This window comes from Amblyomma maculatum, chromosome 2 (genome assembly GCF_055883805.1).
Source record: "Amblyomma maculatum isolate TAMU_Amacu chromosome 2, ASM5588380v1, whole genome shotgun sequence".
Classification (NCBI taxonomy): Eukaryota; Metazoa; Arthropoda; class Arachnida; order Ixodida; family Ixodidae; genus Amblyomma; species Amblyomma maculatum.
Window position 1 is genome coordinate 120,337,566 of NC_139345.1, and position 21,103 is coordinate 120,358,668.

General features: G+C 48.0%; 1 protein-coding gene across 1 annotated transcript in view; it reads left to right on the top strand.

The window, feature by feature from the left end:
* Nucleotides 1-21,103, top strand: part of LOC146199719 (growth/differentiation factor 8-like) — a 72,975-nt gene that overhangs the window by 36,303 nt on the left and 15,569 nt on the right. The window contains exons 2-3 of the mRNA XM_084595216.1: nucleotides 11,763-11,974; nucleotides 15,426-15,611. Coding sequence (XP_084451342.1) covers nucleotides 11,763-11,974; nucleotides 15,426-15,611 — 398 coding nt within the window. The remainder of the gene's footprint in view (nucleotides 1-11,762; nucleotides 11,975-15,425; nucleotides 15,612-21,103) is intronic.

The following is a 21,103-nucleotide window of genomic DNA, read 5'->3' on the forward strand; positions in this document are numbered from 1 at the left end:
AGTCGCAAATCGACTTTATACGCACGAGAATTCGCAGAAGGTATAGCCTTAACGCTGTGGAGGCACGCCCTCAGGTCGAGTTTCAGTCACCCCTGCAGTTTTATTTATTTTTGAGAAGAATGAAAGAGTGAGGAAAACAACTGCTTGAATCCGGAATTGTTCTTTTTTTTTTTTTTGTACGTTTCTTACAAACTTGAACGTGCTAGCAGTTCAGCGGTGCCATATAGGCTCTGTCCTCTCACTTTTGTATCAATAAATGTTGTTCATCATCATCAGAAGCAGGTTAAATATTGGATTTTTAGAATGAAGCAGCACATATATGCATCTCTGAGGAGGCTCTCCAACCAATGAAGCGTTGACCTATACGTATGATCGAAATCACAGTGACAGCTATATACTGTCCTGAAATCCTGTTGAACAGAATTGTGCCCGCATGTCTGAGCAAGCCGATAGCAGAAAGCAAGGACATGGCTGATTCACTGCGACGTCTTTACAATGTAGATCAATGTCATTGGTTAGAAGGGCTACTTGACCACTTGTTTCTTGTAATGCATTGAACTTTTGTCCGCGAAGCCCGGAGTCACGCGGTTAGAAGTCCTCCATTTTCTGTAAAACTGTGAGTACATGACACACGTCTGCTTAGCTTCTCTCTTCACAAAGGCATGTGCGCACTCGTTCCGCGTCAGCGGCTAATTGGTTTATGAAACAAATTTTCGCTAGTCAGGAAAACTACGCAGGCATGTATTGGGCAGAAAAGGAAGAGGACGAGAGCTGACTCGCAAATGAACGTTAAGCCCGGTGTCGAGGCCCGCGCACATGCATCAAGCACCCGGCACCCGGCAAGCGCTCACGGGTTAATTCTTTGCTCACGATAGCACATATGGCCTTCATGAGCAATACTTCGCTGGTGAGTGCAGTGGTCTTCTTGACAGGCATATCCAAAAAGGATAGATTTCAAACAAAGAGGGATGCCTTTGGAACTGCATTCTCGCAACCCTTCCTGCGTGCTTGGTAAAGTCTACGCACTCGTCGCATCACGGTCACCGCAAGAACAGCGGCATAGGCACGCACAACCAGCTCGTTCCGCATGCTTCCCTCACCTGCTAGAGGAATTCCTTGGCATCCAGTGTCTATCTATGATTGCATGGGCTTCTTACTGCTGCTGCGTGCGTTCTATTTATGTGCGGCATTAGGCGCGGAGCGTACCAGAGAGAGAGAGCTGCGGCCCTTGCGATCTAACAAGCATGCACATCCTGGACACGCGCGAATCTCTAGCTGCGCAGCAACGATTTTTTTCTTCTTTTTTGCGCGTTGCACCGACGGAGAAATTTGCCACGAATTTCCACACCCGGACATGTGCGGCAGGGCGAGCGGGTCTATATCCCGCATTCTCTCTGCTGACACAATCCGATAGACGCCGAGGAAAGTCCGGCGCCGAATTCGGCTGCTGCTTGATGCAGAAGCGGCAAACGCGTTGTGAACCACCGATTCCCCGACTTTCTTTTTTTCTCTTAGTATGGCCGATAACGAGCGCGCGATTTGCGGCCGACAACGAAGAGAAGAGGATGCTGCGCGCGCGCGCCCGGCGCGCGCCTTTTGCGGCATGCGAAAGGGGGCCGCTTCGGTGACGCGGGATGATGGAGACGGATGTTGGCGCGGATCTGCGCCGCGCGTACGCGCGCGGAGAGATGGGGGCATCCGCCAGGCATGCGGCCGAAAGAGAGCGCCGCGCCACCAGCTGATGGGCCGCTATGACGTCACGGGAAAGCGCGCGCGCGCAGCATCTCCTTCTTCATCGGCGGCGTCAAGGTCGAGGGCGCCGATACGGTGGCCGGGTGCGCGCACCACGCACTTGCTTCGCCCGCCTCCGTGTGCAGCGGCGAAGACGACGTGCTGGTGCGCGCTGCTAGGAATCTGGAGGGGTGAGGGTGGTGGAGCCGATACGAACGGTTGTAACTTCCGTCTCCCTGCCCCGAGGAGCTTGAGGAGGTGTAAAGAAGTCGGTCCTTTTCGCTATCTACGCAACACCCTCCCTTCGTATCTCTTGCTGCTGCTGCTGCTACTGTCTGCCCGGTTTGTTACTGGAAGGAGTGCAAGATTTCGCTACTGTGCTCTTACTGCGGTAACTCTAGATGATGTTCTCCAGCTACCTCCCTTTTTTTATCGCATGCAGGCGCACCAGCCGCTCGCGAAAAGCGTCGACATTTTGAAGAGCTCAATTGCAGAGCACGTCATACGCTTTGCCTTATAAATACATCCGGGATCGACGTCTGATCATCAATGCCAGTGCTTAATGCAACCGCCGGTGGTCAGGTGCCTCAGAATCAAGTTTGAACAGATATTTCCATCAAAAATTTGAGTACACTTCAATGAAAGAACTACATTCCATTTTTCATTGTCCTCTTTCGACGGACTGGAACGTCTCGAAAAGTTTCGCTGCTGTTCCTGGAAATGCTATGTGGTTATACTGGGAGCCTTTTAGATTTTAATAGGTGGAAGGACTAGAGTATATATTTATTTAACGATACTTCTAATCTCGCAGGAGATCATAGCAGGAAGGACTCACAAGTAATGCACACAAACTGGAATTACTAACAAGACGTTGGATATAATACAAAGGAAGCTTCGCGTTTATAATATACACCGCACGTCTGAGACCTCACTACGCGAAGCGTATACAGCTCCTTCGGTCGAAAAGCCGTCGACGTACAGCAGCCAGCACCGCGTGTCGGAAATATTCGCGCGGCCAAATCCTCATTTGTCGACAGGCCGGGTTATGGCCGCATGATATCTTGCGGGAGTTTGAAGCACCCCACATTCAAAATAAAGCTGTATATAACGAATTGGACAAGGATCCAAATGAAGCTGAAATTGGCAGTGAAGTTCTTCTAATTGAGGTATATCAGAAAGTAGAGGTAATTCAATGAAATAAATTTGTCGCCATACGGGTTCAAACCCAGGAGTTCCGCATACCAAACGAGCAAGAAACGTGTAGGTCACGGAGGGTAGTTAATGTATTATTATTATTATTATTATTATTATTATTATTATTATTATTATTATTATTATTATTATTATTATTATTATTATTATTATTATTATTATTATTATTATTATTATTATTATTATTAAACAAAACATACTTATTTGCATGCATACATGCACACGGCTGCTACTCAGCCAAAAGTCGCATTGCTTATCGTGTAGGTATACACATCCTAGACAAATGTTACTATACTCATACGTGCCACCTACATTTGGTTTGGTTTATGGGGTTTAAGTTCCCAAAGTGACTCAGGCTACGAGAGACGCGAACATTTGGTACGTATACGTACAAACGCGTGTTTGGGACGTGTATACTGATTTTACAAAATAATAATAATTTTAAAACTCAAATGATTTAAATAACATATGGGGATATATATATAGCTGGGGATATATATATATATATATATATATATAATATATATATATATATATATATATATATATATATATATATATATATATATATACTCGCTCAATGAAGAATAAGACAGATAACTATAGTTGGTAGAGCAGCGAGTTAGAAGTCTTCTTACACTCGAATGAGAATGGTCAAAGACGAGAGGCAAGGGGTGCTCATACGGGAAGTGATTCCCCTATGGCATAAATAAAGCTAAAACCATAGATATACTATACGTGCAAAAGACATGCCTTTACCTTCAAACCAAACCTAAACGTATTCGTGCTGATTGCTCTCGCATAACTGGCCAAAAGGGAAACCACAGCTAATTTTGTTATAACAACACAAGAAAGAAAAAATGCAGAATGCTTGCTCAGTTATCATAAGTTATATATGTGAGAGAAAAGGAGAAGCGTGTATTTTAAGCATTTCATCTCACGCTCTCATGCATTTGAAGACCGTTTAAGAACAGATGGGGCATAATTTCCTCCAAAAGAAATCATCGAGGTTTGTCGCCGACTGATTGTCAAATTCAAGCATGGCAAATGCTGTTGTTGCAGACCAAACCTACTTATTTTACGCAGTATATATTTTTTCTATACGTATGAAATCCGCGGTGAGTCTCCGCAAAAAGCATGCATGGTCTTACTGCAGGCATGCAGCTGTGGCTGCTGCAGCATGGGCAACCATGGCTGTACCTGCAGCTGGGCAACATTGCAGCCACTCGCATTAAGCCGAAAGCATACATGGTCTTACTGCAGGCATGCAGCTGTGGCTGCTGCAGCATGGGCAACCTTAGCTGCTGCTGGGGAACCATGGCTGTTGCAGCTGGGCAACACTGCAGCCACTCGCATTAAGCCGTGCAATCCCTGCAGACCGCTTGGATACTCGGCCACTTGCGGGCCGTTCCTCGAAAGCGATGCCGGCCGAGCGCGGAACCAGTTCGGCAGCCCGGCCTGTCCTCCTGGCAACAGTCGCGGCGCCGATATGCCGGCCAAACACTCCAAGGCGTCGAGTGCGGCCGCGGGCACGTGCGCCCACGGCCCCCTCCACCACGACTGCGCAATTTTATCAACGCATTCCTTTCTCCTCGTCAGCAGAAGAGGGAGAAAAAGAGGCGCGAGAAACGGGTCGCCTTGGTCGCGCGCTCTCCTGCCATTCATTATCAAGAAAGGCTATATATATATATATATATATATATATATATATATATAGCTCTGATCCGTGCTCCTATATACATAGCGAGCAGATGCGGCATGCAGTATTGAACACCAGGCAGACGTACTAAAGTTTTATCATAGAGTGATCCGCTTACGCGAATATACGCTGGTCATCTGACCATGCATGTTAGAGTAATATTCGTGTGTCTGCACTGGCGAGTCGGGATCAGAACCATATGTGCACAGGCACCGAGATATGAGAATATAAGGTCACACCTGCAACCCTATACATGCATGTGCACTTGAGTGGGGAACCACACACCGAAATCCGCTCCGAAAGGCTACATAACTGAATGTCCGAGGAAGTGGTATACCAGAAAGAGCGCAATCGTGAGTGTTAAAGTGTGAGTGACACTTTCGTGCCCCTGAATCGATCGTGCCCCTGTTATCGCCCTTCTGGCCGAAACCAGTGAGGGAGCAAAATTCCGCCCTGTGATGTATACATAACGCAGCACACAAGTTATTAAAAAGCGTTGCTGGAGGGGACGATGTTAAAACGGGAACGTAAAAACACATGAAGGGCTACTGTTTCCCTTCTGTAATGCGTTTTCTTTTCTTTAACCGAATTAAATTAGTATTAGTTCGGTTTACGCTTGACTTTACATGTTTTTTACAAGGTATAGTCAGCGTATAATTTTGGGTTCTATATATACTCGTCGAGACCTTTTCAACTACTGAACGTTGCAGACTAACTCAATTTATAATCAAAATTAACTAATTAGCAGTAATTTGTTATAATTTTAATTAGTACAGAGCCATTATATTCTAAATAAGCTATCCAACGATATATGACTTGATCCTTGAAGTTCAATGTTTAATCACACAACTAATTAATTGTAAATAATTAATGCCTGCTATCATTTCAGCGCAATTGTACCCAACATAAGATATATATATATATATATATATATCCAACGATATAAGACAATAGCATAAATTTCAGTTGAATTACAGTTAAATAATTAACGGCAATTAAGACGTACAATTAGTGGAGTGAAATTATACTCGATCTAAGCCGTTGAGCAATATAGCACTTGTGGCTATTATGTTCGATATAAGCTGCACAGGTGGACACATTCTGCTCCTACATTCCCTACGCGGTGCGCATGAACTACGCAATGATACTCAATAAAATGAAAGGAAAGCGCCTCCTTCAACCTGCCAACGTTGACAGAGCGCGGTTGTTCCTGCTGACAGTTCTATGTTAATTGTGCGCTCTCAGCCAAAGCTCCGCGCGGACCCCGTGGCATCGTGCCTTGCGGCCTGAGGCGCGACCTTGACGCCCGCGTGCGATTTCTCGCCCGCCGCAACGGCGTCAGCACGCTCCGCTGCTGACTGCGCAACAGCTAAATGCCCCTTCCATTTTGCATACGCAAGCGGGGTGCCACGATGTCGTGGCGCCCTGCCATACGGGCGAATCGAGGCGTGCATGGACCGCTCTGCTCCGCTGCTGCTATAGAGTCACTGTCTTGGCCGACCCCCCGCCTGGGAAGGGGAGGATGCATCGCATATCGCGTTTCACTTTCGCGCGGAGCCTAACGCGTGGGGCGCACGCGCCAGCTTCCGCTACAAAAAGCTGGCTTGGTGATAAAGCACCCTCCGCCCGCTCGCGTGCCTGCTGCAGCATTCGTGTGGCGACATATCGCGCAGCGCTCATTTGCAGGCATCCACGGCGCGCAACAACATGGCGTTCGCATCGCGAACATCAGTAGTAACTATAGTAAGGCACTCCTGCCGTCCGGCAAATTTCCAGTATTCACGTGACGTCGAGGAGGGGCGTGCACTTAGGCTCCGCCTTCGAAGGAATGACGTGACAGCGTTAATGGATCTTAATCATTAATTCATATAGTTCTATTATCTCACACTCTAGCATATATCCGCCAGCTATAGGGACACATGCCCGAGTTGGCAGCTCCTGCAAATTCGTCCATGTCACGTGGTCTCGTTACGCCACAAAACCGGCCGACCAATCAGTATCCACCCGTGTCCAACAGAGTCGTCTGACAGGAGCATGCCCGCCTGCCAAGAGCATGACCTGTCAGGAGCACGCTCGCGATTTTTGGTCAAAACGGCTGTGGAGAGCAACAAGATGCATATCCGAGCCACGTCAGTGCTATTGTCCGGAAAATCCCATAATGAGCCCCTCCCCAAAGCGTGGAGGAGGCGACTTTTTAGTGCCTTTAGAAACACCTATTAGAGACGCGGCATATGCATTCCGCCCCCTTCCCGCCCGTCTTTGTGCGGCGTCATTTGGGCTTACACGATCACCTCTCAGTTTGAGCTGTTGTTACGCGAGGACCTTCCTGCCAGCCGCTAAATCAGAGGAAAGGGTCCACTTATTGGACACTATTCCTGTTCATTTGATTCGAATAGGTAAAAGCAGAGCGAAACATTTGTTACAATGCTTTCCCACATCTGCATTGGGAGGGAACTGTAAAGCAAGAAAAAAAAAAAAAGCATTAGCTAAGTACATTAGGAAACAAAATTTTCATTGAATGCATGCAGATGGCGCCGTATAGAGGCTTTCAGTCACATACATATACGTTTATGGAACGCAGAGCTCAAAAAAAAAAAAAAAAAGCAGAGACATCTGCATGCCGTGTAGTCTCGGATTACATGCTATCGCTGGAACCCAAAGTCATTTTGAGAAAGTTCGACTCTATATTGGACAACATAACTATTGTTGACCTGGCAGGTACTGTACAGGCTTTAGTATCATCATGTATTACATTAAACACGATAACTATAGTTTGAGATGGACCGTATACAGCGAATAAGACTACAGGGACAAGCCTAGGAACAGTATACACAGAGCAACGTCAAAGCATTCTGTATTTTCCGTATGGTTGTCCGGCTCACAAACCCAAGCTGAGTATCATTACCATGAAGTATATGGCCGATGCTACTCAATGACATCAATAGCTTGAAGGTCGTCCCAAAAAAAAAAAGAGGGGGGGGGGGGGGGGGGGGGGCTCGCAGATTGAAGTTTCCATGATGTTGAAGGTACCTCTAGAGTAACTCGGGCTATATTTTATGTTATGCTTCACTGACTAATTGTGCCGCATGACTCAACTTTGTAAATATTGATTGCGGACGGCAAGTGATGTAATCAAAATTAGTGCGCACCTTTAGAAACCGCTCAATAAGTTGGTTCTATATAGAATATGTCTCATCCGAATAAAGCCCTGGAAATATAAAAAAAAAAAACACGAAAGAAGACACGTGGGGGATCTCCTGATCACTGCTATTGCGCTTACTCTCAAGCGTGCGCTGAATGAACAATTGTTCAGCTGCAATGCGACTGCCGTTGCGGGGAAGCGGCAGGGCGTCAAGCCGGTTGCGAGGCCTGCTACCTGACAGAGAAGATAAAGCAGCCTTTTTTTCTTTTTTTACACTATAATATACTTGCAATGAGAAACTCTCGACCAGCATTGCATTTCTTCCGTCATGCGACAAAAGCCTCCGGGCAAGAAACCCTGTCGCTCTCCCGTGGCCACCGTTAGAGGAACACAGTAGCAATGCGCTCCAGAGCGTTGTTTTTCTTTCCTTTCTTATTTTTTCACACTTCACGGATTCATTTGAAACGCGGAAAAAAAGAAAAGGGGTTCTTAAGTGCTTTGCAACTTTACGCTTCACGCCTGCGGTCTGCAATCATTACTTTAATATTGCACATAAAAAAAGCAACGATAGAGACAGTGTTGCTATATGTATATAGAGCCCGTCCAATGGGCTTTCCGAACAAGTCGTGAAGCTTTTGCTTGCAAATTTCCCAGGTCACCAGCTCGTGCTCGTGATTTTGAAACCACGTGCGAGCGGTTCCCGCCAAATAGAATATCAGATTGGCCAGCATGATGGTCGCGTCCCAATGATTGTTCCGGCTCCATCGCTCGTATTCATCCAGCCAGTCGTCAACATCTGTCTTGTCTTCGCCATTGAAGATGGGAGGGTGGCGGAGTTTTGTGAGGACGAGTGGTTGCGCCGTTGTTGTTGCGGTGGTAGGAGCTGCCTCAGAGGTCATATTGGCCGTTGTTGACGTTGTGATCCCATGGTAGGTGGCGGCCACTGCGCAAATCCAGCTTTCGGCTGCTTAAATGGATTTATGTGTGCACACGGGGATCTTTAGTCACCTCCACCAAGATGATACGTGGCAAGGTTAGTGCACGAAGGTTAGTCCAGGATGACGCAGCACACAAAGCACAGAATCACAGCAGCGTCAACCTTCTTCACTAAACGTTGCTACCACTTTGTCGTCTTCTGTATCACTGTTTCTGATCATTGTCTTCTTCAACATCCAGCGATGCAGGGCATATATGTCACAATATATAGGCTATATAGCGTCAACGTCATTCACTTCCGAAGTGCATTTGATTTTTAATATCTGCCCTTAAGTTATGTGAGACAACCTGCATGATATTGTGCGCGCGATGTGGTGGAGTGACCGCTTTCGTAGCGTTGGAATCTCAATTTTTTTTTTTTTTAGTTGCAAACCTTGACAGTAAGCTGGTTTGTTAGTGCAAAACGGCATCTTACGGGCCCGCATTTTTGTTTTTGTTTTTTCCTTGCGGGAATGTGGAGATTCGCAAACCGGCATCCTGTACAAAGTTCGCAAGCACACGTTGCAATCTGGAAAGCACGCAGCTTAGGTGCAGCTTGCTTTGTTTCTATTTAAGTGATCCCGTGCAATTTCAAGGCTCTCATTTATATGCACTGTAATTTGAAGAATCTCGAAAGAGCGCGCGGCAACCTGCAGAAGTGCATACAGTTTCCCCACGGAGTAGTAGTTTTCCTTCTCGCTTTCGTTACCCCCAGATGTATGTTCAGGAAAATGTATATATATATATATATATATATATATATATATATATATATATATATATATATATATATATATATATATATATATATATATATATGTGTGTATATATATATAGTTAAAAGATGCGCGCGCGCTGCAAATCGAGAAAGAAAGACAGGAAAAAAAAAAAAACAGGAGCGAAAGTGTATACACTTAATTCGCCTGTCAACCGCTGGAAACGTGGAGAGAACACGTATGTAAGGAGGCGACAACTATAGAAACATGCCCCCGTAGGTACGTATGTATACGCGACCGATCGTTCACTCTGATAAGAAAGGCAGCAGGCGACACACAGGCGCGCGGTACCTGAATTCCAATAAATCCCCACTCCCGCTGAGCGCGCCAGCTGGTCGTTCTTCCAGCTTCAAGGGTGAAGAAGAGGGGGTTTGTATGTATACACACAAACCTCGACGCACTTCGAAATGAGCAAAGGAGCGATATGTTTGCGCCGCTGTCAAGGCTGTTGGAAGCTTTACGCCGCAGGTGATCGTGAGCACGTGCGCCTGAGGTCAGAGATTCGTGTCTCCTTTTCGGGCTGCGCCACATAAATGTGCACGCGTTTGATGTGCACAAGCACGCACAGCGAGTTAGCTGCGCAGTGCCCCGGATCCGGTCGACGTCGGACAAGTTCGCTGTCCCCTATGCGGCGTTCGAGGTTATCGGCGCCGCATCTTCGGGGCTGCTGTCGTCAGGTTTGCCCCCGCTGGTTTGCATGCGGATGGAGGGTGCGCGATACATGGCCGTGCACTGCGATCTTGCGCTGCTCCGCCGGGCGTCACGAACAACGCTCCGCGCGGAGCGCGGCGTGCATTCTAACCACCGCTCCCTTCTCCTCCCTCCAGCTGCTCTGCGCTTGTCACGTTGCGTTATTTAGCTTACCGCTGGTTTGGCGCCGGACGGCTCTGCAGGGTCGCAGCGTGCGTGAGATATCGGGTCGGCCATCTCGCCTTAATCGGGCTGTGCGCTGGGGGCATCGAGTTGATTGCTCTCGCGCGTGCTGCTGCTGTCGCTCCTGCTTAGCGGCGCTTTAAATGCACCAAGGACGACGCGCGCGTTTGGTTTTGGTCCTGCGTTATATATATATACCTTGTCGCGTTGCGCGAAATTCCGAGTGACACTGCACCCTCCGACTGATCGCTTACCGCTCAAATCCGTGACCGCTCAGTATAGTTTTGCTTGCAAAAGCAACACCTGCTTGGCATACGCGATGTGCACGGCGTGCAGGGAGAAGCAGTTTGGGAACAAGATATGTTTAAGATAGAGAAAAATCTCTCTTGTACGTATACATTTATATGGAGGTTTGCGATGTCACTGCGAAGCGCTGTGTGTGCGAAGCACCTTCATTAAAATATCAAGACAGTTGTACAAGCTTCCATGGTATGCAAACTACGGATCGAACCTTGTAACACGCAGCTGAAACTATTTTGTGATTCGGAGATAAATTATGCTTATGTTTTGCGTTCGCTGTCGGGAGAAGGGATGAGAACAGCAAAGGACGCGTTGTGAGGTTAAGTTGAATTGCAAGTTGTCCTTGGATATTTTTTTTACTGTCGGGTGGAGAGATGAGAGCTAGCGATCGAGTTGTCACGTTACTTTCAATGGTGAGTTCTCCTTGGATATTTATTTGATACAGTGAATGAAGGACGGATCAGTCATGCAATGGTCGGTACAAACATTACAGGAGACATTTAAAAAAGCACGAGGGACTAATGTTAAAAAGATACACGGCGCCAACTTCTCGTTCGCTTAAATGTATATCCTTGTTCTATACCTTTTTCCACATTTCAGCCGATTGTCCGCTAAATTAAATGAAAACATAATAGAAGAAAGCTCTGGGTTCCGATCATTGTTCTTGATGTTCTTGCTGGAGGAGTCAGAGGGCGGATGTTTTCTTATGTACTCGCGATGCCTCAATATCATTGCTCATACACACCCAGTATCCATGCATCCTCTTCAAATGCGCAAAAAAAAAAAAAAAACGTCAATCTTGCTTCAAAGTGCACAGAATGCAAGGTACGCAGACATTTATTTATGAGCGTGTACGACATTGTACGTCATCGACAAAAGCAACAGTGACTATAATTTGAAAACGTGCACGGTATTATAATTTCACTCTCAAATCAGCGCTGTTTGCGAAATGTCCGAAAAAAAAAAAAAAGAACGCCTGGTACTGATTAAAGGTTGCTGGGAATCGGCGTGCAGCACTGGTTGACGCCACCTTCTTGTTTTCTCCTCATTGCAGCGCCCCCTGAACTGGGCCTGCTTCCGGAGTGGCAGGCGGTGCACTTCCGCTTCTCGGAGGCGGCGCTCAACCTGCACGTGTCCAGGGCGCACCTGTGGGTGTTTGTCAGCTCGAACCAGTCGCTGTCTTCAACGGCGGCCGTCTGGGTCACCCTCTACCAGGTGGCCAGGGACGCGGCGCCGCGGTCGGCGATCGGCATGCACCTCGTCAAGGTGCGCTTTATTTCCCTCTCTCTCCAAGTATTGTTTGCCATACACACACACAATATATATATATATATATATATATATATATATATATATATATATATATGGGCTCGTTATGCTACACGAATGAAAGAAGTCAGCAGTCGATCGGCTATAGGCCAAGGCAAGCGTAGGTGATTTTTAAGGCAACAGCCTTTATTGCTCATCGTTGTCATCAACAAAAGTGTCACGCTTTTGCGGCGGCTCTGATTGGTCGAGACGGGATGACGTCATGGAGGTCTCGCCCAATCACAGAGCACCATTACAGCATGCGCGAATGCGTGCCTTATATGGCCATGTGGCAATCAATTACCAATTAATAATAATGACTAATTACTAATTATCACTGATTTCTGATTAAGGATTAATCAGTTATATATTATTGATTACTAATTAATTACTAATTCATAACAAATTACTTAATTGGTCATTAATTACTCAGTAGTAACAGTTGCGTAATTAATCAATTATTAATACCGTACACCTGGTAAAATCAACCACACAACAGTAAACGTAGAACATCTGCGAAGATACAAGGAGCGCGATCTCTTCGCTGCCAAGCAGAATTCACTGAATAAATGCACTCGCAGAATGCGAAAGAGTATTCGCTCGCTTTACTCATAGCAGCATTCATCGCTACATGCGCAACAATCGCGTAGCAGAATGCAGCACACCACTTTAGTCGCCGAAGTGTCCTCGAATTTTTTAAATTTTACTTTTGCGATTGACCTGCATTAGTACTGTAATCGCTTTAGGTAGAAAGATAATTACATACACAGTAGAAGGGAAAACAACGCGCGATGATGGGAATCGAACCATCGACCTCTGAATATCGTGTCCAGTGCTCTGAGCTGTATACATTGATAGTTGTCCAATACATGATTGCCCTATATATACCAACTAAATAAAGCGTTGATAGTGGGTAATAAACGCGCACCAAGCCATGCGCCTGGTAGCGACAAACAACGCGGCTAAAACGTTTAGTTATAAGACGAAATATTTGTTACTGATGGCGTGTTGCAAACATCAACAGGCGATCCGAAGCAGAATTTGCCGCGTCGTGAACGTGCCAGCACTCGGTGTTCATATTAGTCACTTTTGATTCAAATCCTGGGTCTTAGTCGTGTTCAAGGAGTAAAATGCACCGCGCGCAACCTGGAATGCGTCTTGCAGTTCCGGCACGATTATATATACCGGAACGCCGTTTGAAATATATATGCTGTTACAGTACATTATTAATATATATGCTGTTACAGTACATTATTGTTATTATTATTAATTTCCTCCCGCCGGGGTGGTGCAGTGGTAAGACGCCCGACTACTGTGCCGGAGTTCCCGGGTTCGAACCCGACCTCGGCGGCTGCGTTTCGATGGAGGCGAAACGGAGTGGCGTCCGTGTGCTGTGCGATGTCAGTGCACGTTAAAGAACCCCAGGTGGTCGAAATTTCCGGAGTCCTCCACTACGGCGTCTCTCATAGCCTTAGTCGCTTTGGGACGTTAAACCCCACAAACCAACCAACCAACCTATTAATTTTCTTTCTTTCTTTCTTTCTTTTTTTTTTTTTTTTTTTTTTTTTTTTTTTTTTTTTTTTTTTGCGTGGCAGGAACATGAGTTTCGAGGGCGCCGCGCGAGCCTGGCAATGGTCCCGTGCACTAGTCCGTTGACACGGTTATTCGCTCTGCCGTAGTCGCTATCAGCGCGCGTGGGCAACCACAATCTTGTACAATCATCCGGCGTGTCGCGGGCGAGAGCTTCCTTCCAAGCAAAGAAAGGCACTGCGAATGAGGCTATCTTCACAAAAACAGCGCCATTTTTAGTTTCTTGCGATGCTTCCTACTTGAGACCCCTCTCGCATATGCACCACTTAACGTTGACTGGGGATAGGGAAACATGCATGGAAAAAGGCATATCCGGTGTAGTCATGGGTGATACAAATTTTGGCACTACTGATAGGGCCACTGAAGCCTTGATATCGTAACGGAAGACTCGACAGCACGATAGCACTGTAAGAACTGAGTGACGTCACAGCAGAACTTGGGGTGTCATTGCAGGCGGGACGAGTTGAAGAGCATTGGTGAGAACTAAGGTTGACAATTGGGTAAGCCAGTTAAGTTCATAACTATTATCAGCATTCTGGATATATGGAAAATTCCCCCGTTACTGTATGTAAACAGCAAGCTTTGTCATATAATCGTCCATCATTACTAAACAAATTCATACGTATACAATTGGTTTGAATAGTTTATAAAGATTACGTCCTTGTATTTTGTATATGGATTAGGTTGTCGTTCTTTTTTTTTTTTTTTTTGGGGGGGGGGGGGGCTCTTTATGAGATACCTGCTTGTTTTTTTGTTATGCTATTGTTTCGAAATGTTATTTCATGGAAATATTTTGTGCTTGATTTGATGTTTTTAAAAGTTTTGTCAATATATTTTTATCGGTGCCAAGATTTTTGTATACTGGAATGTAAACAGCTGATGTCGTGAAGCAGTCTCCTGAGCCTCAGTAAAGCCACTTGAGCAGCTTTTAGCCCCGGAGACCATCCAGAATTTCTGAAAAATAGGAAATTTCACTATGCTGACGCACTGTCTTATGCGTGCAAGTCTCGATCGCAGCTTTGCTTCAAAGTGACCGGTTCCTTCAAGACATGCATATCGTGAGCCCTTTTGCCTTCAGAACTAAATATAAAGAAATGAATCTAACCTTTAGTGCACAATACACCGTCTCGGCAGTACCGGGAGCCTGCGCGCCTTCATTGCACAGGTCGCCTTGAGAGCGCCAGATGGCGCTAGGCGCTTAGCAGCTGCATACACGTCTCCAGCGTCGGCAGGACCAATCAGCGCGTGCACATTGGCAGTGCATGGGGTCCCTGTAATCCGGTAGAGGTGACAAGGTACACGATATGGTAATTGTAATCATCTCAGCTGTCGAACCTTTTGCTGTTTGCTGTGATGGAGCGCTCGCAAGGGCAAGCAGAGGGCTGCGTCGAAAGGCCGGTTGCCATGGCCTCCCGCCCAGTGCGTTTATCATTCCCTTTCCGGGCTCCCCTCCTGCGGCGCCAGGCCCTCGGCGCGCCTCGTAAACCGGTTACGCTGAGCGCTTTCTTGAAGAATGGTGACAGCTGGGCTCCTCCCCTCTTGGCCCGCTTTTGTTCGCCCTCCACCCCGCTATGCCGCCCGATGCCCATTCTCCCCTTTCTCCCTGTACCTTAATTACCGGGGTTGCTCTTTATTGGCTGCTGTCGAACGGTGCGCGCAGCGCGGAGTATTCTGGAGCAAGACTCGTTATCTGCTCCCGACGAGTGCGTGACCTCTCGGGTTCTCCTTTCTTCGCGGCACGCGTGAGCTTGCGCTGGCTCCTTTTTTGAAACACTTTCTCGTGCGTTCGTAATGGCTTTTCTTTTTGCTCCCTGCACAGGTGCGGACGAAGGAAGAGAAGGGCAACCTACGGCGGGGCTTCTGGGTGCAGCTGGACGCCAAGAAGCTGGTGTCGCACTGGTTCCGGCATCCTAGGGAAAACCTGGGTCTCGTGGTGCACGCCTACGACGCCGAGGGCCGCAAGGTTCACGCCATCACCGAGCCGCCGCTAGGAAGAGAGGCTCTGGTCAGTTGATGAACGCCAAAATGGCGAGAATCGGGCCTTGTTGGTTATTCATAGTGGTCCAACGCGCTAACACCTAGAACGACAAGAAACAGGCGAGCTCTGTGTTGTTGTGTTTCTTGTCCTTCTAGGTGTTAGCGCGGCGAATCACTGATGAACGCCGCTGCAACCATGTTTGCAGGGTGAATGGACCCACTGTTCTGCGCCAAAGTTCCCATATAGGTTCAGGAGGCCCGAAGCGAGCGCGGCTTCTAAACGCTTATGGCATGCCGTATCCTCAAGAATCCGTGCACTGCAGGAGGCAACGTTCGCCACTGATGCTATATAGTCTTGACAGGAACTATAACGCCTCTTCCTGTACCTACGTGCAGTCGCCTGTTGACAGCTGCGGGAGGTGTTACCTCCTGGATTGTCGAGCTCATTTCGCCAAACGTACGTGTATAACAAAATACAGTCAAACCATGTTCAAAGTGCCCCTTGGCTATATACAGCGTTCACGATGCACCTGTCGTCAAACTGTGCAATGAATACGGAACCATGCATAGATTGCACGAATAGTTGGGCATTGGTTCGGTTCCTAAATCGCCTTGCGACAATGCACGAAGAGAAACGCGGCACAGTATACGATTCACTGATATCGTGTCCACCCGGAACTTGTGCGGTCGGCGCTTGGATTTTGCTTTTACCGCCGCACGTCTTCTCTTTAAACGCCATTCCCATTGCTTCTACATCGTACAGCGAGCACATCGTGGCGGTGTGGTCGGCTTCCGGGCCATCTCTTTAGAAGCGCTTAGCGAGGAGGGAACGCGGTCGGCGGCACGCGCTGACCTCCGGACGACTTTGGCGACATCCGATCCCGCGCGCCGGCGAGCCGTGAGGACGCTGACGCGGCTGTCGCGCAGCTCCTGCCGCCTTTCTTCGGTTATTGCTGTTCCTGCTTATGTGCAGCTCTCTAAATAACGACGCAGCCCGCGTGCGTGCATGCGGGCCGGTGGACGCCGTGCCCACGGCTCTAATTAAGCTCACGCATTCTTCCGGGCGGCCGCGGAATGCCGCGGAATGCCAGATTGCACAAGGACGCAGCCTAGCAGGCTCCACCGTGCGTGGCTGCTCTCCTGCACGGCGCCATATAGTCTCGCTAGAGGTTGTCAGTCGGTGTGTGCACATTACCGCGTAGCATACCCATCTTCAAGTGGTGCAGCGCAACGGCACGAATCCTATAGAGAATGGGACAGACATAGTGCCGTTTCGCTGCACCACTTGAAGATGTCAGACCAACTAGCCCTTCAGTTCATGTTGTAACAGCATACCCACGTCGCTCACTGAGAAAAATTGAGTCGTGCATGCTAACACGCAGGCACCCACATGGGAAAGAGGCCGTGAGTGAAGGAAAACTTGCAGGGGGCAGAAAAAAAGTCACGTGGGCGGATGACATTAGAGAGTTTGCGGAAATTAGTGGCTGCTGCTTCCACATGACCGGGTTTAATGGAGGAATAGGGGAGATGCCTTTTGTAGCGATAGCTATACGGTATAGCCACTTCGCCGCGTGACCGTACTTTCGTTGTCGCACCTTGGCCGTGGTTACACTGACCTTGAGCCGTTGAGAAGTGGTAGTAGTAGTAGTAGCAGTAGTAGTAGTAGTTGTTGTTGTTGTTGTAGTCGTGGGAGGCGGTAGCTGGCAATTGACACAGGGCCGAACACTAACTGGACGTACAGAGCATCCTGACATTACATTTGGCAGGAGCTGCCAACTCGGGCTCCTCCTTTCACATGGGTGGGTGATATCACAATCAGCCTGTAAAAACTTTGCATTCACTTTATCCAGGCCACGTAGGCATGTTCATACGGCTCGGTTAAAACGGGGCTTTATATCTGGTAGCTTGCACTATCGCGTCATAGCGAACGTGCGGAGTGAAAACAGAAAAAGGTGCCGCAGTGGAGGGCTTCGGAGGCTTTCGGCTCATCGCTCTTTAGTAATCAAAAGTAATAAACAGTAGTAATAAACAGAGCTCAAATCATAGAGTAAACTGTTATGTACGAAAGTCGTGTCTTTACTTTCAAGCCGAACCTAGCCATGCAGATAGCTCTCGCGTAAATCCAAGGTTTAACCATAAGCTAAACCACAGCTAAATTTTCCCTTCAGGGGGTGCACGTATCCAGGCTGATGAGCGATTCGAAATTTCGCGCCAACATCGTTCAGGAGCTGGGCTTTTGATCTAAGATGTCCACCCACAGCGGCAAGGTGCTGCTGTAGCAGGTTCATGGCCCGTCGCTGACTGCTATATATATTATAGGTGCGGCTTGTGTGAAGTCACGAGAGCGCATGGCCGAATCGGTAGGAGCCGCCAACTTGGACAGCATGCACTTCGAGACGCGAATCGAATCCACCTGGACCCTGCATTGATCTCGAGGCACGGAGACGCGCTACTCTGTATACTTCTTCGTCTCACAAAATGTTTGCAGCGCCGCAAAAGGCTACTTAGTCAAATTGGGATCATGCACACTGTTTATAGGCAAATGATGCTCCGACGTACGCGCCTCTCGCCCCCTAAAATGCTGGGGTATAGGAGCACAATTTAATCTATTATAGTGCCCCTGGGGCAAGAAGCGTTTCGGAGCACAATCGTGTCCATGATTCTGAATGACCGGTCCAGGTCGCGTGCCTTTCGCAGTACATGCAAACATCACGTGAGACGAAGTATATAGGTTAAAATAGGGCTTATATACGTCAGGCGATATTTGATTTAATAGGTCAATTTAGACTGTATACGCTACAGATTATGTGCGACCTGCAGTAACGCAAACGATATATGGCGCGCACCATTCGCATTTGTTCTGTAAACGCGCTGACTCAGCCTTAGTTTCTTAAAATGTTTTCATAACCATTATCTGGTGAGCATTTGCGCACCTGCACCTGACCCAGACAAAACGCAAATGAAACCTCTCCACGGTAACGATTGTAGCAAACGCCACTGTGTCTTATCTGTCTCAGAGACATCATTCCTTCGGCGCCCTTATCTCACTTATCATGGTTTGATATCAGGGGAGCCGCATCTTGGTCGTGAATGACACGTTGTCCACCTGTACGAAAGGTGATTCGGCTCTCAATAAGCCAGCTCTGCACTATATCTCTGCACTCCTGGATCGATATTTTTCGTTTTACGAGACAATTCGTACGCGAGCAAAAGCTCTCGGGTCGCAGCTATATATATGTTGACTATTGCATTGGATGTCAAGCAGTAGCCCGTCATTTTAGTTGCCGTGGTCCGTCCTCCTTGGCAATCTGTGCCGTATATACTAATCGACTCGCGTATAACACACGGCTAGCCGATACACATTCATGCATGCACCCTCTTTTGCTCGCGCGCGATGCTGCACCAGTGCATTTTTTAATGTATATACCATACACCCCCCGCCGCGTTGCACGGTGCAGTGGTTAGGGCACTCGACTGCTGTACCCATGGATGCGCGGGATTGCATCCCGCCACGGCGACTGCTTGCTGTGCGATGTCAGTGCATGGTGCAAGGTGGTCGAAATTTCCAGAGCCCTCCACTACGGCGTCTCTCATAGTTTGAGTCGCTTTGGGAGCCTAAATCCCAAACGAGCAGACACGATACGCCGTCCTGTGTCTGTATTGCAGTCTTGATAGACTTTTATTTTGTTTCGTTTTTGTTTTCATGCTCATTGTGTGCACCACCTTACAACGGTGACATCAGTGACTTATATCTGCGAAATTCTCCTATTCTCCCCTTGTCCCGTCGGTCTAAGTATACGTTAGTTTCGTCATTGCACCATGTCGCGTCTTTTATCTCCAACTTTGATAATAGAAAAGAGGCACTACGCGGAAGGTTTATAATGCGTTGTCCCATATACCGATAAACTGTACAGCTAGAATGAAAGCGAAAGGTTGGACCAGTGCGACCGGATCAGACAAATGCATGTGGTCATGTCTTTGCACGAAACTGAATGCTCACCGAGACGGACGTATAGGCATGTGAAAACCCCTTCCTTTACGGGACTTACCATTTCCATAACCCATGCCGAAGGTATACGAGGTATAATACGAGCGGTATGGTATACGTAAGCCGGCAATTACGCTGTACTATAGAGAGATGAGGTTACACACTCTACACGGCGACCCAGCTTGTCATCGCCGTCTACGAATCTCCTCCGGTGTGTCTTGGGCCTTGACGTGCATGCTCCGACTGCTTCCCACGCGTTCCGCCGGTGTGCTCGCGTTCCCCGCCGTCGGCTAGACAGACAGTCGATGGGGGGTCCGCCGGCGCGTCGAGTGGGTCGCGGCTAAGGAAGTTTTAAAAAAGCCTCCTTAGTCGCGGCCGCCGCGCGCGCCGCCGTCTGCGTTCTTCTTCTTCTTCCGAGATAACGGGACGGCTTGAAAAGCGCGCCCCAAGACTCGCGCGCCGAGACGGTTCCCGCCCGGGCCGGGTAAGATGACCTTAGACGAAGGTTTAATGAACTTGCGCCAAAAACGGCGGCCGGGCGTCGCCTATCTGCGACGCGACGATGACGGCCTGCAGCAGCCGCTGGCGTCGAGTGTTTCCCATGTTTGCTCTCACCGCGGTCGGCGCGTGCTGTCGCTGGTAGGTGGCGCGACATGCGCCCGCTGTTCGCGGCGCCGCGGCTTGTATGACAGGTGGCCCGCATTGAGCACTGGAGCGCTGGAGTTGCGCGAGTCGTTAGCGCCACCAGCGCTACACACGAGGCCAGATAATACTTGAACAATGCTTACTTTCAACGAGGCGTCACGTAAAAATCTCCAACACGTCCGCGATATTTCGGATCATCCTGTATATATATTTTATGATGTCTCGTAAAACCCTGGCGAAGTCGAGAGGTGGAAATGGACGCGTGCAAGCGTGTAAAGCGAGATGCAGCTGACGTGAGAACTAAAGAACTGGAATGAGATAGAAGTGTCGTAATTATTTATAGTGCATATGAAGACAAGTGGTCGGCAGATCTATACATAGGGGGTGTTCAGAAGGGATTCCTTCTTTCCTTCTGTGTGCGCATGCACCACAAAAACAACCAGTGACTTTTAAATAATTCGGTGCTTGCTCAACCGCATGCAGAGTACTACCAAGACCTGTGACGCATCAAAGTAGTCGCGAAAAGTATGCGACTGTAAATATAGTACACTCCACAGTATGGGTGTGACAGCCGTACACGTTGCAATCATTTCCGAGGGTGCAAAGTTGCCCATAAACGTGCTATGGCTATTATATAGCCCTCGAGCTACGCGGTGTCCCGGAAAATAATATGCGTACAATGCGCGCCTGCAAGCTTCCTGCAGACGACTAAGTGTACATTTATAGACAGAGTCACATGACATATATGCAAGCTTGCACGGTGATTTGGATACGATAGACGTCTGGTGTGGTAAAGGAACATGACTTTAAATATGCAAAACAAAAATGTGTACACGTCACCTTTTTGGGGAAGCACTCTTACCTGTCTTACACATATCAGCAGAAAT